Source organism: Osmerus mordax, chromosome 17 (genome assembly GCF_038355195.1).
Source record: "Osmerus mordax isolate fOsmMor3 chromosome 17, fOsmMor3.pri, whole genome shotgun sequence".
Classification (NCBI taxonomy): Eukaryota; Metazoa; Chordata; class Actinopteri; order Osmeriformes; family Osmeridae; genus Osmerus; species Osmerus mordax.
The window spans coordinates 445,237-461,409 of NC_090066.1; the positions used below are offsets into that span (position 1 = coordinate 445,237).

Genomic DNA, 16,173 nt, shown 5'->3' on the forward strand with positions numbered 1-16,173 from the left:
TCAGTCTTTAATGTTGCCTGGAAACACAACAACGAACAACAACAAAAAGTTACTGAAAATACAAATGAATAAAACCGAATTTAACTGATATTCTGCATTGAATTAGATTGTAGGAACTGTATCTTCTGACACAATGTCAATATCCAGCTTCAGATTTCAATCCAGCTGGTGAATATTCATGAATGGTCCTTTGAACATATGCCCTTCAGTGCCCTACTAGAAACAACTGTTGTGGTTTGTGTGTGTGTGTGTGTGTGTGTGTGTGTGTGTGTGTGTGTGTGCACCCTCAGTTTATTAAGATGTGATCAGAGATAAAATAAATAAATAAAAATCTCTGTGCCGCGAAGCGGTTTTCTCTTTTCTATCATTTCACTGTGTGGGGAATTGGCAAATTGGCGCCCCCTTCAGGCAGCTGCAGGCACCCCTGCTTGCTGAGAAGGTGCCGTGTACAGAAGCTGTGTGAAAAAAGGGGAGGGGGACAGACAGCTCACCTGACTGGGTCTCCCAAATGGAACGGACAAGAGGGGGTGGGAGGGGGGTCCACTGTATAGTGCAATACTCTAAATTAGTGGGCTAAAGTCAGTTGCACCTCGACTTTCTTCCAAATAACGCACATGTCATTCATAATATTATAAATATAGGCCTAAAGTTCCTGCACATTTTTGTTTTTTTTAATTGTGTGAAATGGCTATTAAAAATATGTAACACAACGATTGTCGTCACCAAGGTGAATTGGTTTAGTCTTGACTTCTGGTCGTGAGTGACAGTGTTGGGGGAAGGGAAATCTGTTGACTGTTGAGTGCCAAAGAAGATGGACAGGAAAAGGTCAAGTAAGCCATCAGGTGCCCAATTTCGAAAAAAAAGAAAAGAAGAAGAGGAGAAACGAGAAAAATATAAAGGTATGCAAATATGTCTCTGTATGATTATTACGGTATCCATGTCATGAATGAAGGGCTAATGTTAATTGGTGGGTATGGGCTAACTTACGTTCGTTAGCCTTTTTGCTATGATGCTTGCTATGCAACAACAATATTTCGGTTTTAACTCAACAAACACGAGATAACATTTCACCATAATAGTGTGCTTAGCAACAAAACTGTTACAAGTTCAGTTATTATTTATTTTCATTATTTAGGTTAGGCCCTGTAATTAGCCAACGGAATTTTCAAATCTGTAGGTAGTTTCAAAGACGAACATTTGCTATTTGCTACAACTATATTTCGTCACAAAGTATAGTTTAACGTCATAACTAAAAGTGTTCCTCCCTAAAAGTTAATATTAATATAGCATGTAATACCAGACATTTAGCGTGTAAGGGCATGTTTATGTAACCCTCCTATTATGTTTGGTGTCAATTTGACCCCAGGCTGTTTTATCTGTATAGAACATAATCTGTTTTACCATAACAGCCTTTTGATTTCAATGGGGGGGGGGGGGGTCGGGGGTGTTTATATGCATGCCAGTTCATGCCAGTTCATGCCAGTTCATGCCAGTTCATGCCAGTTCATGCCAGTTCATGCCCAGATTCCTCTCTGGTGGGAGGGGATTCATAACCCCACCCTGTGGTAGGCGGGGTTATCCTCTCTCACCCCAGGGAGCATGAGGAAGGGGAGGAGTAGGAGAAGGGTTAGGGTTAGGGTTGTCTCTCTCTCTCTCTCTGTCTATGTCTCTCTCTCTGTCTATGTCTCTCTCTCTGACATGTAATCTCTCTCAGCGGTCAGTGCCAGTGTTAGGGTTAGGGTTACCCCTTTTCCACCAACGCATTTTGGGTGCTGGTTCGGAGCCAGTGCTTAATCTCGAACCAGTTCTTTCTCTTTCAGCAACCTAAGAACCAGCTCCAAACTAGGGAAAGTGGTTCTTAAGTAGCACCACAACATAGCTGGGCTAAAGTAGGAACCAAGTAAGAACCGCTTGCGTCAGGGGCGGGGTTACCGTGACCAACAAGACGAACAGAATCCTTTGACCGACATTGCTCTAAGTTTTTACAATTCATATTTCAGCTAAATGGTACATGTAAATCAGCATCTGAATTCAAATGTAATAAGAAGTGGGCAGTGTAGTTGCTGAAAATCTGCTTATTTTATTGATTAAACTGAAAATGTGTAAATTTGCTCCGACTTTTCAATAACCTAGCTAGCATCGCAGTGCAGTGCAGACACTAGTTGCTGCATTTGATCATAATCCTTTCAAATGAGTGAAATGACAAACACAAATGTTAGGAACTATTGAGCCTATATTTAACCCTTGTGTTATCTTCGGGTCATTCTGACCCATCAGTCATTGTGACCCACCGTCGTATTGTGACAACTTTACCGCATACAAAAACAAAGTTAAGCATTTTCTTTTAACCGTTGGGCTGTCTCAGACCCCCACATTGCGAATGTTAAAAGAAATTTTTTAGTATTTTTTTTAGTATTGGGTAAACACAACGATGGTTCGTTATGAACCTTTGGGTCATGTGACCCGAAGGCAGCACGAGGGTTAACACAAATGTAATACACAAGCACTATACAGCAAAAGTTTATAAAATGTTGCGCTGATAATGCCAGTGTTGTCATACTGCTGCGAGTCGGGGGTATTGCGCAATAGCCAAAAAAACACGCATCTCAACCTCGTGTTCTTCGGATTGATAAACAGCCTTTAGACGGGCTCTGCTTTGTGTTTGGTGCTGCCGCGCTAGCGTTGCTGGGAAAGATGAGACGTATACAGTGACGTAATGACGTGGCTCTGTGGTGGCTCTCTAGCCCGTGGAAAAGCAAACCGGTTCTTAGAAGGCTCCGTTCTTGAACCAGCTCCGAACCGGCTCTAGCACCAGCTCCAAAATAGCTCCAGGTTCACTTTGGTGGAAAGGGGGTATCAGATACTCAATGTATAAACGGATGGCAGTTCTTGTTATTGTTCCAGTCTGAACAGTCCTGAGGATTCAACTGTGGAAAATGACTTGACAAATCTCCTCCTGCCCTTGGGGCCAGCAGCTTTAGAAGCATTTAGAAGCAGCAGAAGTTCTGTGTCATAATTCTGGAGGAGAAGGAACATTCCAGAGTCTGAGATGTTAGTTTGGAGGCAGGAGGAGAGAGGAGGACACACAGCTGCTACACACACACACACACAGAAACACACACACAGCTGCCACGCACTGACATCCCTACGTGTGTGTTGAGAAGCTTTAGCGGGCGCTGGGTGTCTGACTTGAGTCTTCATGGCAAGTGGCCCTGTGTGTGTTTGTGTGGTGGAAGTTGGGGAGGTAGTTTTCCCTTGGTGAACACACTCTACACAATCTAACCCTCCCCTCTAATCATCCCCTTTACTGACTCTTGAACACACACAGAGCTGCAACACGCACTCCACAGAACGATGAACTGGTCAGAGACTGTGTGTGTGTGTGTGTGTGTGTGGCAAGGCAGACTGGGGGGAGGGGAAGACAGACATACATTAGTGATGGAACCAGGCTTCTGGAGACTCATTCCCTTTTCACTTCAACAAACACTCTCACTCTCTATCCTCTCTCTATCTTCTCTCTATGCTCTCTCTCTATCCTCTCTCTCTATCCTCTCTCTCTCTATCCTCTCTCTATCCTCTCTCTATGCTCTCTCTCTATCCTCTCTCTATATATACTCTCTCTATCCTCTCTCTCTATATACTCTCTCTATCCTCTCTCTCTCTATCCTCTCTCTGGATATGAGATATCACATGCACATGCATCTGTCTATGCTGGGTACAGTAGTTTGTTTGTACAGCTCAGGCCTCCAGGTCATGTCCTATCTAGCAGGAATAAAACACCATATCCCAGCATGCCTTGTGCTGAGCGGCTTGAGAGCTAGTGGAGAGCGGGACCAGTCAAGTCTCTCTCTCTCTCTCTCTGTTCCACTCGTGTCATTCTACCTTGAAGTGGGATGACCTTCGAGTGGCCTTTCGGTTTCCATGGCAGCAGCATGCAGCCATGCAAAATTAACATTCTGGTTCTCCAGCAAGCAGAGATCAAAGGATTCACTGATTTTGTGATTTATTCAGTACAGAGAGGGCTACTTCTACTGGAGGAGGGGAGTGGGTGGGGAGGGGAGGGGAAGGGGGGGTGTGGGAGGGGGGGGTCAGTCAGGGATCAGAGGTCAGTCAGGTATCAGAGGTCAGTCTGGGATCAGAGGTCAGTCTGGGATCAGAGGTCAGTCTGGCATCAGACGGGCAGAAGAGACATAGAAGCAGATAAGAGACACGCCATCATCCTGGCATCAGAGATAAATAGCCTCTTATGCTCTGCTGTTTCAGCGACTGTGAGAGGAACAGAATTAACCACACTGTCCTATTCTCTGTCTCTCTGTCTCTCTACATATGTGTGTGTGTGTGACAGGCAGGCATGGTCCAGTAGCCCGGAGAAACACTGTTTAAACGACATATCTGCTGCCCCTCCCCTCACACACTCTCACACGGGCATGCTAACATGCACAGAAAAAGTTCTGTAGTGGAGAAGTGGGTCAGCCCCTCAGAGGACTGAAGAGCAGCAACACACACACATGCCACAGACTACATTTACATTTAGTCATTTAGCAGACGCTCTTATCCAGAGCGACTTACAGTAAGTACAGGGACATTCCCCCGAGGCAAGTAGGGTGAAGTGCCTTGCCCAAGGACACAACGTCAGTTTGCATGACCGGGAATCGAACAGGCAACCTTCGGATTACTAGCCCGATTCCCTCACCGCTCAGCCACCTGACTCCACACACACATAGCCTTTCCACAGACTACACACACACACAGCCTTTCCACAGACTACACACACACACAGCCTTTCCACAGACTACACACAGCCTTTCCACAGACTACACTCAAACATCTTAAACACACTGTTGTCACCAGTGTCTGGTTGTACAAAGAACAGCGAGGCCGCTCGAGAGGTTGCCATGGAAACGAGGGTGAAAGAACATGCGGTAGCTGTTGGCTGGAGAGAGACACAAATATCAGTAGTTCCACCCTAACCCCCTCTCCTGCGCCTACTCCCTCTCCTCCTCCCTCCTCCCTCCCCCTCCTCCTCCTCCCTCCTCCCTCTCCTCCTCCCTCCCCCTCTCCTTCTCCCTCCCTCCCCCTCTCCTCCTCCCCTCTTCCCCCTCTCCTCCTCCCGCCTCCCTCCCCCTCCTCCTCCCTCCCCCTCTTCCTCCCCCTCTCCTCCTCCCTCCCTCTCCTCATCCCCCTCTCCTCCTCCCTCCTCCCTCTCCTCCTCCCTCCTCCTCCCTCCTGAACAGGAGCCGTCAGCCCTGTTCAGAAACATGGCCACTCTTCATAGTCTGCTCTCGGCCGTCGCCCTGGTAACCGTGGGAGATAACATGATGTTCCCTGACTGATGCAATCACTGTACCTCAACAAGCGCCATGGTTACAGAACCATAGCTGGTCAGGGTGAAGGGGTTCAAAGAGTAACTTTGTGTGTGTGTGAAAGGAGAGAAGAAGAGGAGAGAACGAGAAAGAGAGAGGAAAGAAAAGGAGAGAGAGAGAGAAAGAAAGAGAGAGGGGACAGTTGTGACATCCGAGACCCCAGTGAGCCTCTGGATGTTCCACAGTAACAACCTGCAGAATAGAACCTTCCAGAATAGAACCTTATGCTGGAACATACTTGTGACTGAGAATCAGAGTTTCAGATTCCTTCAACGTCAAAACAAGATCCATATATGAGTCCATCCCTAAACCCACCCCCCTCCCCACCCCACACCCCCGATGGCTGGCTATTTCTGTGGCAGTAAGTCATGGTGAAACACTCTGACACACACACTCTGACACTTGTTCTCAGGTTGTGGCCTGACAGCTGAACATGTCAGCTCTGCTCCAGGGCTGAGTGGACTGGTACACCTGGATGTGTGTGTGTCACCAAGCGGTATAATGTTAGACACACCTGTTGGATTGGGTAAACACACACACACACAGCAACACACACACACACAGCTGGACTGTCCCAGAGTGATTGACAGGAGCAACAGGATGTGAGTCAGATGCAGTCTGCTCTACAACAGGAAGCGATGACCGGATCTGTTACCATAGCGATTGTTTTCCATAAAGACAGACAAGTGACAGTCATAACTATATATTGACAGACACAACTTTTTAATTTCTGCATTAGAGAACATTTGGTCTGGGATGGCTTTCATAGACGAAGAGGGATTCACCCACAAACACCAGGGGGGGAGGGGGGGAGGGGAGGGGAGAGGAGCGGGGGGAGGGGAGAGGAGCGGGGGGAGGGGAGGGGAGGGGGGGAGGATGACTTTTTGGCCTCAAGTACTTGCCTGCCAACACGCTAGTGCTTGGCTACACACACCTGCATGCTAGGTCACACATCCTTTCTAGATCTCTGTATGTGTGCGTGTGTGAATCTCTCTCTGTCTTCAGGTTTCTCATGTTCCAGCCTTTTATTTTCTGTTTTTTTATCCACCAATCACTTCATTCGTCCTCCCCCCCCCCCCTTTCTCTCCCTCCCTCCCCCCCTCTCTCTCCCTCCCCCCCCCCCCTCTCTCCCCTCCCTCCCTTCCCCCTCTCTCTCCCCTCCCTCTTCCTCCTCCCCCTCTCTCTCTCCCTCCCTCCCCCCCTCTCTCTCCCCTCTCTCCATCCCCCCCTCTCTCTCCCTCCCTCCCCCTCTCTCTCTCTCTCTCTCTCTCTCCCCTCCCTCCCCCCCTCTCTCTCTCTCCCTCCCTCCCCCCCTCTCTCTCCCTCCTCTCCTCCTCTTCTCTTGTCTCTGTGGTACTACTGAGTACAAGTCTCCTGGTTAATGAACTACAGATATATATCCCATAATAAGCAGACTCAGTAACTCGGCTGGCGTATGTGAAACTGTCTCCTGGTTTCTGATCCATTCCATAATAAGCAGACACAGTAAACAGGCTGGTGTATCTGGGTCAAGGCAGCGCAGTAATCCTGATAAGTGTGTGTGTGTGTGCCGAGTTGTATATTCTGCAGCAGATGTTTTCACCAAAACAGAAGAACCATTTCCTGTCAGCTGTTTTCTCTGCACCATCCTCACACCTCTCTCTCTTTCATCTCACTTCTCTTGTAAATTATCTCCTCTTGTGTGTCCTCTGTCCTACCAACAGCTTCACTTCTCTTCTACACCTCTCATCCCTCCTTCACCCACATGAAAATTATGTAAACAACCATAACAGGAAGCAGCTGATGCTCACTTCCTGTGTTCTCAGAATCCGTCACCATGTTGGGCTTGTGGTCCAGATGTCAGTTGACAGCCATGCTGTGTTTACAAGCAGCAGGGGCTTTAACTCAGCTGCACTCACACACTGCAGTCCTCACTGTCTCTTTGTCTACCTTTCTGCCTGTCTGCCATCATTCCTTCCCTCCATCGCTTTATTCTCTGTCATGTGAATGCCTGGTCAATAGCTGCTGAATGACATACACACATGCTGTCTCTCTCTCTCTCTCTCTCTCTCTCTCTAACACTCACACACATGCTGTCTCTCTCTCTCTAACACACACACACATGCTCTCACTCTCTCACACACATTCTCTTTCTCACACACACGTACTTCCCCTGTACTGTAACACATCAGCCAGCCAACCTGATGTGTTGCTATGGGGAAGGGAGAAGTTGTGGGCAGATTACTAGACTGTTTCATCAGACGGGAGGGTGTGTATGCGTGTGTGTGTGTGTATGCGTGTGTGGGCACAGGGGGGGGGGGGGTTGTATTACAAGACTTGCTGACGATGACAAGTATGATAATAGTTCAACAAGTGTTGCAACAGCAGAACAGGGACAGCAGGTTCTGAAACTGCAGGAGTTGTAAAACTAGAACTGGTTCATAAACTGTACCTGGTTGTGCCAGCTGATCACATGATCATGAACACTGGAACTATGAACCCTTCACAAAAATAACTCTCCAGTCTTAAATCATGATAAGAAAAGTGTTTATTCAGCCTCATCTCGGAGATGTGTGTTCCCATTCGTCTCTGCAGGTCTGAGGGTCTAGGTTGGTTATAGGTGTTGATCTGAGGGTCTAGGTTGGTTATAGGTGTTGATCTGAGGGTCTAGGTTGGTTATAGGTGTTGATCTGAGGGTCTAGGTTGGTTATAGGTGTTGATCTGAGGGTCTAGGATGGTTATAGGTGTTGATCTGAGGGTCTAGGTTGGTTATAGGTGTTGATCTGAGGGTCTAGGTTGGTTATAGGTGTTGATCTGAGGACATTTGTGAAGCCCTCAGTGACATTGCTTATAAAAATGGCCGTATGTATGAAATTATAATTTGATAGCTCGAGTGTTTTCTAAAGGTGAACATGATGCAGATGACTGCAAAGCTCCTGTTGTGAAATCCTGTCCTGTTGTCCTCTTCTAGGAGAGACAGCGCTGTCAGGGTTGCCCACCCTGTCTGCCTCATTAAGAAACAAGATACACAACTCCAGACCATGTGCCCACACACACACACACGGCTGTGGCTCAGGTAGAATGACTGAAGACATGCTGTGGTTAACAAGCAGCACAGAAAGACCAAGATCAGCAGAGGTACGTTGCCAAGATAGGAAATCTTTTATTACAGAGAAAAAAAAACTTTTCTTCCAAAATATAGAAATCTGTACAACTTCCGCACAATCAATTTACATGAACTGTACAAATTTACAGCAGTTCATCGTGACAAACCCAAGGTAAGGAAACACAAGACAGATGCACTGACAGGAGATCACAGCTCATCTTGGGTAAGCGCAGATTATTTTTTTTCTGTTTTTCATTTTGTAAGTAAATAAGACAGAAAGAAAACTAAGGATAAGTCTATAAGTACAGATCATGGAAACTGATATTTTTTTCACCAAAACAACTTTGGTCCTTGCCAACAATCTCATCACAAATGGCTTTATTTACGAAGTTACCTGTGGTAAAAGATGAAATACAAAAGGAACAAATCTATAACTTCAAAATAGCAATTATTGGCACTTCCCATGTGTCATGTTTTGTGTTCTACCAGGTGCGTTGTACAGTTACACATTCTACAATACGGCAAACACTGCAGATGTGAAAGTGGCAATAATCCATCAAAGACCAGACTGACGACAACAACTAAGTCCTTCCCCTCCCTAAAAGGCCCCGCAGCAGGCTGGGGGGCTGGGGGGGACCCCCGCAGCAGACTGGGGGGCTGTGGGGGACCCCCGCAGCAGACTGGGGGGCTGTGGGGGACCCCCGCAGCAGACTGGGGGGCTGGGGGGGACCCCCGCAGCAGACTGGGGGGCTGTGGGGGCTGTGGGGGACCCCGCAGCAGACTGGGGGGTTCCTGGCATTCCGGGAAAACTTCTGTCTCAAATAAATGTCAAATAATGTCTCATATTTAGTGCATTTTATGTGCTAATTTTCTTTTTTTTTCTTTTTTTATTACTCAAACCCCTCTCTCAAATGAAACTTATGTGCGCAAAATGCTGAGTGGATGACAGTTTAGAGATTATCGTTAGATTATTAGATTGTTATTGTGGATTTAAAGACCCTGGGACTGTGTGTTTACATGTGAGATGATGGTTCAAAAGTACAGGTTAAGTTTCCATTTGTAGTTTTGAAAACTGGTTTAGGGGCAGTGGGGGGACACTGGCGTACCCAAACACCCCCCAGGGACCGATTTAACTGTCACTTAGCACATGAAAGCTATGAAGTCAAGCAGAATAAAATCTGTTTATAAATCTGGTCCAGCTCTTTCCTGCCAGCCAACCCTGTCTGCCCACCTGCCTCAACCCTGTCTGCCCATCTGCCTCAACCCTGTCTGCCCATCTGCCTCAACCCTGTCTGGCCATCTGCCTCAGCCCTGTCTGCCCACCTGCCTCAACCCTGTCCATCTGGGTCTCACCCACACACCACTCAACACACACCGCTCACCCTATTCCCTGTGTGGTGTGTGTGTGCGGGCTGACGGACAGGTCCCTCGTCCTATCAGAGCCTTGTAAACGTTATTCAGCACTCCATCTCCGACCTCAACTGAAGTGGGACCAAGGATGACATCACAGGAAGGAAAGATTCTGCATGCCCTCACTTCCTGATTCAGGACCTTTGACCCCTGTTGTCTGGTCTCTGATTTTCCCACCCCTAGTGCGTACGGAGCGCTAAGTGTGTGTGCTGGCTTGGCTCCGCCCGCCGAGGGAGGGGGGGGGGGGCTGGGGGCTGAGGTCAGGGGTCGGTCTTAGCTTGGAGGGGGGCCCGAGGGACTGTAGCTGCCCTGGACGAGGTGTCCGTCCCTGGCCCCCCGCGCCCACCGCGCCCCCCCACACTCCCTGGGGGGTGGAACATGATATGTCACATTTGGTCTCCGTGCGACTAAAGGGGGGTTCGCTGGCTGGCTAGCTGGCTGCATGGTTAGCTGGCTGGTTGGCTAGCTGGACGTCTGGCTGGTTGGCTAGCTGGCTGCCTGGCTAGCTGGCTGTCTGGCTAGTTGGCTATCTGGATGGTTTGCTGGCTGGTTGAGACACCAGATTTGGGATGGAGGTGGAACTTCTAAAGTTGCTTGGCTGGACTGAGAGCCCTCTGAGTGGGGTTAGACCTTCCTAGAACCTGCCTCCCTACCTGGGTGTCTGAGGGTTAGATGAGATGATCCCCCACACCACGCTGGGAAGGACAGGAGACGGAATGTGACCCTCTGTCTTCTCATTAGGACTAGACACAATTCATGGCTGGTGGAACACAGAGTTTAACAAGGAGGGGCTAACAAGGTTTGGTCAGGTTGATGTGATGGCTGAAAATTCAGAGCTTTAGACTAACCCCAAACCTTTAGTTATACTCCCATAACCCTCCCTCACCCCCCTACCACCCTCCCTCACATCCGCCAGGGATACACAGTCTCTGACCCCCAGCAGAACCTGAAGAGCTAACAGAACACACTCCTACCAGAACAGCTCTGAAATGCTTCAGACTAGAACAGTGTGAAGGGGCTTCAGCCTCAGACCAGACAGATACCGTACTGTGGAAGCTAACGTGAAGCCTGGTCAGCAGGTGGGAAAGATGACATTGTGGTGGATGGAATGCAGGAGATTCACACAAAGGTACACATCCCATAGGCTCAGTGTCAAAGTGCATTCATCGTCATCTCTGACAGGAGCACAGAACAGGGGGGGTTGGAGGGGGACAGGGCCCCCCCATTCTACACTACACTCTATTTTGGTGATGCAGGATAATAAGTGCAAAGGGGTGATGGGGGACGATATTGGACTTGATTGTGGAGTTCAACAACATTCAAGAACCTTCCCCCAGGAGAGCTGAGGTCCAGACACACCCTGTGGTCCAAAACAGGTTCCTGTCAGAATGAGCTCTCAATGGGTGTTCCCCCTGGACCCTGGCAACACTCGCTGTCTGGATCTCAACTTCCTCCCCAGACAGGACGTACACCCCCGGACAAAAGGAAATGGCATTTATTTTACCACACTTAATTCTCATGGATGAAATTCAACGGATCAGTGATTCCTGACAGATTCCTTGACAGTGAAAAGAGCCTAACCTTAACCCTAACCCTAAAGACCCTAACCCTAAAGAGCGTTCTGGTGAAGGTAAAGGAGTCCACGTAGGAAAAGTGCAAAGTCAACATGGAACCTCAGTGTTACAAAGCAACAACAAAGAAAACCTTCACCCTGGGAGCCAATCACACGGTTTCTTCTTTACAGAAAGTGTCCGGGGTTGTTTTTGATTGGTAGATGTAGCTGAACCAATCCAGGGCCGTCTCCTGAGAACGATGATCCGGTCACCACGGTGACAGGAGGGGAAGAAACCCAAAAATGTGTAAAAAAAAATATCAAACCTACGAGGTTTTCCATCACCCGGACGACAGACTTCCATCACCTGGATGACAGACTTCCATCACCTGGACGACAAACTTCACCCTCTGCTTTTTTTCTCTCTTGTTTCAGGTTTTTTTCTTTCATCTAAAATTTCTTCTTTTTTTTTTGTTAAATCAATTTTCAATATTTAAAAAGGCTGACTGGCAACAGATGACTGTCCACCCGACAGACCAATCACAGCGCGACCCTGAACCACCAGCCTCTGTGAGGGTGTGTGTGTGTGGTGTGTGTATGTATGTATGTGTGTGTTGCGTGTGTGTGTGTGAGAGAGGCCTCTAGCTGGACACGGTCATCATGCTGTAGGCTTTAGATGGACTGGCCCTGCTCAGCCTCAGCTCCTCCTTACAGCTGATGTCCATCACAGCCCCCCCCAGGCCCCCCGCCGACCCAGAGGCCATGGTGCCCCCCGTGGGGCCGGGCCCCCCCAGGGGCCCCCCGGGCTGGGACTCGTACAGAACGCAGATGGAGCCGTCCTCCCCGATGCGGTAGGACACCTCGAAGGGGTCCACCCAGAGCGTGAGCTCGCTGGGCAGCAGCAGGTATAGCTGTTGGATGGACAGGCCGATGCGCTGGCCCGCTTGCCCCACCAACGGGTCCATCTTGTGGTTAATGCGGATGCAGCGGTAGCCAGAGCCCTTACAGGGCCGGTCCGGGAACCAGTGGTGCTTGTACTGTTCTAGAGAGAGAGAGAGAGAGAGAGAGAGAGAGAGAGAGAGAGAGAGAGAGAGGTTAGAGGTGGTACTGTTCTAGAGAGAGAGAGAGAGAGAGAGAGAGAGAGAGGTGGTACTGTTCTGGAGAGAGAGGTAGATGCAAGATAAACCTGCAAATCTTTTGAAACCATACAACAGCCCTGAAAAATGTACAAACAGAAAGTAATCGATAACTGATAACTAATTCACTGTCTGGGAGGGTGGTACTGTGTGTCGGAAACACAAGGTTCAATCCCTTGTTATCTTTAAACACTGATAGCTTTATCAACAGCCCTATCAGCACGACAGCTGGCCTTCTAACTGGAACATCAGGAGCAGGGTGATATGAGCGAGTCTGGGTGCTGTAGGAGCTTCATCACAGCTGTTCTCTACACTACATGGTCAGACTTAAACAACATTATATTCACAGTTACCCTCTTACACACACTGTGGCTCTACTGCCCTATCCCATGATACCACTCCTGCATTCTGTTGTTTCCATGGCAGCGTTCCACATGTCCTACTGGGCTAGCCATCCCAAAATGCCCTGGCCAGGTCAACGAAGCGGTTTTCTTCTGGGTGTACGTGACTAACAGGCCTGCCATGTTGCGCAACCCACCTCACTCACTGCACCCCCCCCCCCATCTTTAGTGGAGAACATGGAGCCACAGAACAGGGGTGGAGGGTGGTGAGGGTGGGGGGGGAAGGGGGGGGGAGAGGAGGGGGGGGTATTTAAGACGAGGACGTGAGAGACAGACTGGCTGTGTGTGGTTTGTTAGTGTTACAGCTACATGATGATAATAATCATAATCTTGTTGAGCAGTGTGGGTGGTGTGGTTTCCACGGTGACCCGTCCAAGTTGGATAGGAGTCTTGACCAGAGGAGGGGCAGTATCTGTCTGCTACACCCGCTTCCTGTTTCATCTGGGGCTGTTTGTTATGTCTCAGACAGCCTCTCTCTGTCTCTCCCATCTCTCTGCCTTTGTCTCTCTCTGGTTCTCTCTCAATCTCCCTCTACCTCCCTCTTGGTTTCCCCCCATCTCTTAATCTGTTCCTATCTCTCTGTGTCTCTCTTGGTTTCTGGGTATGGTTACCATGGTGAGGACAGTAGGGGGGGGGTGACCTAGTTACCCCCCACACACACCCTCAGGGTCAACCTCCCAGGTTGTTGTTCCTCACCCAGCCCAAACAGGAGGGCGCCTCTTCACAAACCCCTCCACTACTTCTTGTGATTAGATTATGTTGCTCCCCCCTCCCCCTGATATCCTCTCCCAGGCGCCCCCATACACTCTCTGATGGCCGCCATTTTGATTCAAGGCTGCCTGGATCTCGGCTGTTTACAAACACTCAGACAGAGGCAGTTCCCAAGCCCCGTTCTCTACTGCAGGACACACCAACAGAAACGGAAAGGATTCAGATCATATTTCTAAGATATTCTTAAATGATACAACAGCAGGAAGTTAAATAATGTGGGATGGGAATGTAGAAAATCACAATTTGTAATATATGTTTGTTACCATTCTGACTGGTATAGGTTATAGGCTATTCGACTGATTTAATGTTTAAAACAAGTCCAAACCCGCCAAATCAGAAAATAGGTCATCTGGTGTTTTACGTGCTTAGCGACAGGCTGGAGTGATCCCGCTTAGGAATGATGCACTTAGCCTCGGAAATCTTTTTCAAAACACGAACTCTTAAATGTTTAGACAGATATTTATAATGTATAAATGTTCGGCGGTGATAAACTGTTTTTCACCATGAGGAACTAATTGAACTTGGGAATTAAAATAGTGTCCGTTTAATTTGGCAATGTTGTGTGTTAAATCCAGTCCAACTAGAGTTGCGTAATTGTGTCGTTTATTTATGTAAAATAAAGTTATGCGGTAAAACTGGCTAAGAAACGGGTTGTAGCCTATTCTACGCGTTGGTAATAACACGTGTAGGCTATTACAAAGGCGATTTTGTAAGTTTAGTGACACATAACAGCATCATTGTCTGTGTATACCAAAAAGGGTTTGTGCGCTATATTGGACAACATTAATTTGTCGTCCGTCGTTTTCACCCAATACATGACGTAGTGGAGTCTGGGGACTGTTTTGCCCATTCTTGCGGAGACTCAAACGGTGCCGTAGAAAAGCGCACTTCCTCATCTGAACAAATAAAACCAGCCTTGTGACACGTTATTATGCCGTTATAACGATTCATTCACTCAAAGCAGTAGTTTGATACAGACTGATACTTAGCCTATTGAATGTTTTGTCGAAGGTCAAAGCTTAATTTGATTAATCGGGCATATGGTGGTCTATTTTTGTCCTTCTGCTGTATGGACTGTGTTGTGAGCCTTAGTCCCGCTGTTGTTACTTTAAGAACAAAGAAAGCGATCTAAAGTCATTTGTTTAGAGACTGAAACAACGTTCATAAGTTTTACTACAAGTGCTACAATACTTACACATTGTTTTGAATGAGCCCAAAAAATAAAAATCGTCGAAGTATTCGATCAAGCACAACTATGTGTATCTGTATCTCTTACCTGACAGAATATCCTGTAAACTTTGGCTGAATGTTTGAAGCTGTCGATCGTTTACGTGTCCTTTAATCCGCAAAAATCTGGACAGAAATGTGACAGCCGCGCTAATCTCTGGCTTCATCGTTCCTCGAGCACAAAGGGTATGCATTGAGAAGGCAACAGCGACAACGTCCCGTTCGCTTTTTTACGTATGTCTCCGATATTTCGTTTTTCTGTCCCGGGTGGGGTAATGATCCTTGTTTTTCACGTGTTTGATTTCTCTGGCGCCTTTGCCGAGCATTTATTTTTCGAGGTAGTGAAGATTTAAAGAGGATGTGTGCCAGGACGGTACAGTGTAGCGACGTTTGTTGTTGGTAAATAGAGCGATGTATTGCTGCCAAGGCACGGGACCCTCCCGGGACACTTTCCTCCGCCAGAGTGAACGCAAGTGGGGGAAGAAGACAGTTATATACCGCCCCCACCGTCGCACGAACGCGACAGAAGCAGCACCAGCAACAAAGACTCTCCAATCCGGTCCGCGCGACACCCTGACGAGCCCGTAGGAGGAGCGGACCGACTGCGTCACCGCTCTGAAAATAACCAGACCACGTGACAGAGAGAGCGACATAGAGAGAGACTGGAGAGGGAGAGAGAGAGGGGGGAAAGAGAGGCGGAACATTCACCCCCCGCGCTGCGCACAGTGAAAACAACACCTCTCCTATGATATCATATTCTCTCCCTAAACAGAACAAACAATGGCTGGTTAAGATTACGCAATCGTGTCAGAGTAGCATAGATCGTCCTGTGCGAAATACTATTGCTGTTGATCATAGACTATGTTTATTTATCAACAATCAAATAAAGATTTTGACACATGGTGAAAGCCAGGCAATTGAGTTTTTTTCTGTATGTTGGCAATACGTAAATATATTTAGTAAATGGAGAGAGGGAGAAGAGTTCTTAGAAATACAGGCTACAGGTTTCTCAAAAGGAAAAGAAGAGATGTGTAGAAGCGGATGAATGAGTGATTGAGGCGAATGTGAACGAGAGAAACACCGGGCAGAAAGGAAAAGTGAGAGTGTGCGAGAGGTTCATCAGCAGGACTGTGAATCCCCTAGCTCCCCCAGGAGACAGGAAACAACTGATGTAACAAGCAGTAACTATCACCATTCAGCTAAGGTTAGCTAGCACAAAACCAGGCTA

General features: G+C 48.0%; 1 protein-coding gene across 2 annotated transcripts; it reads right to left on the bottom strand.

Moving 5' to 3' along the window:
• Nucleotides 1–8,481: 8,481 nt before the first annotated feature.
• On the bottom strand, nt 8,482–15,411 carry btg1 (B-cell translocation gene 1, anti-proliferative). 2 transcript variants are annotated; one of them, XR_010878792.1, is made up of 3 exons: nt 14,995–15,411; nt 9,772–12,452; nt 8,482–9,702 (listed from the first exon to the last, which is right to left on the bottom strand). XR_010878792.1 is itself a non-coding variant. In XM_067254103.1 (2 exons), exons 1-2 carry the CDS (start codon nt 15,137–15,139, stop codon nt 12,052–12,054), a joined length of 546 nt encoding a protein of 181 aa, XP_067110204.1. In that variant the 5' UTR covers nt 15,140–15,411; the 3' UTR covers nt 8,482–12,051. The 2 variants fall into 2 exon arrangements, 1 of the variants encoding a protein (XP_067110204.1); XM_067254103.1 differs by having other exon boundaries at nt 8,482–12,452.
• Nucleotides 15,412–16,173: the final 762 nt, after the last annotated feature.

Excerpts from the sequence above, each read along its gene's own strand:
- btg1 (XM_067254103.1), bottom strand. The coding sequence starts at position 15,139 with ATGCATACCCTTTGTGCTCGAGGAACGATGAAGCCAGAGATTAGCGCG. Across the intron at positions 12,453-14,994 it reads TTTACAGGATATTCTGTCAG|AACAGTACAAGCACCACTGG; the intron begins GTAAGAGATACA and ends CTCTCTCTCTAG.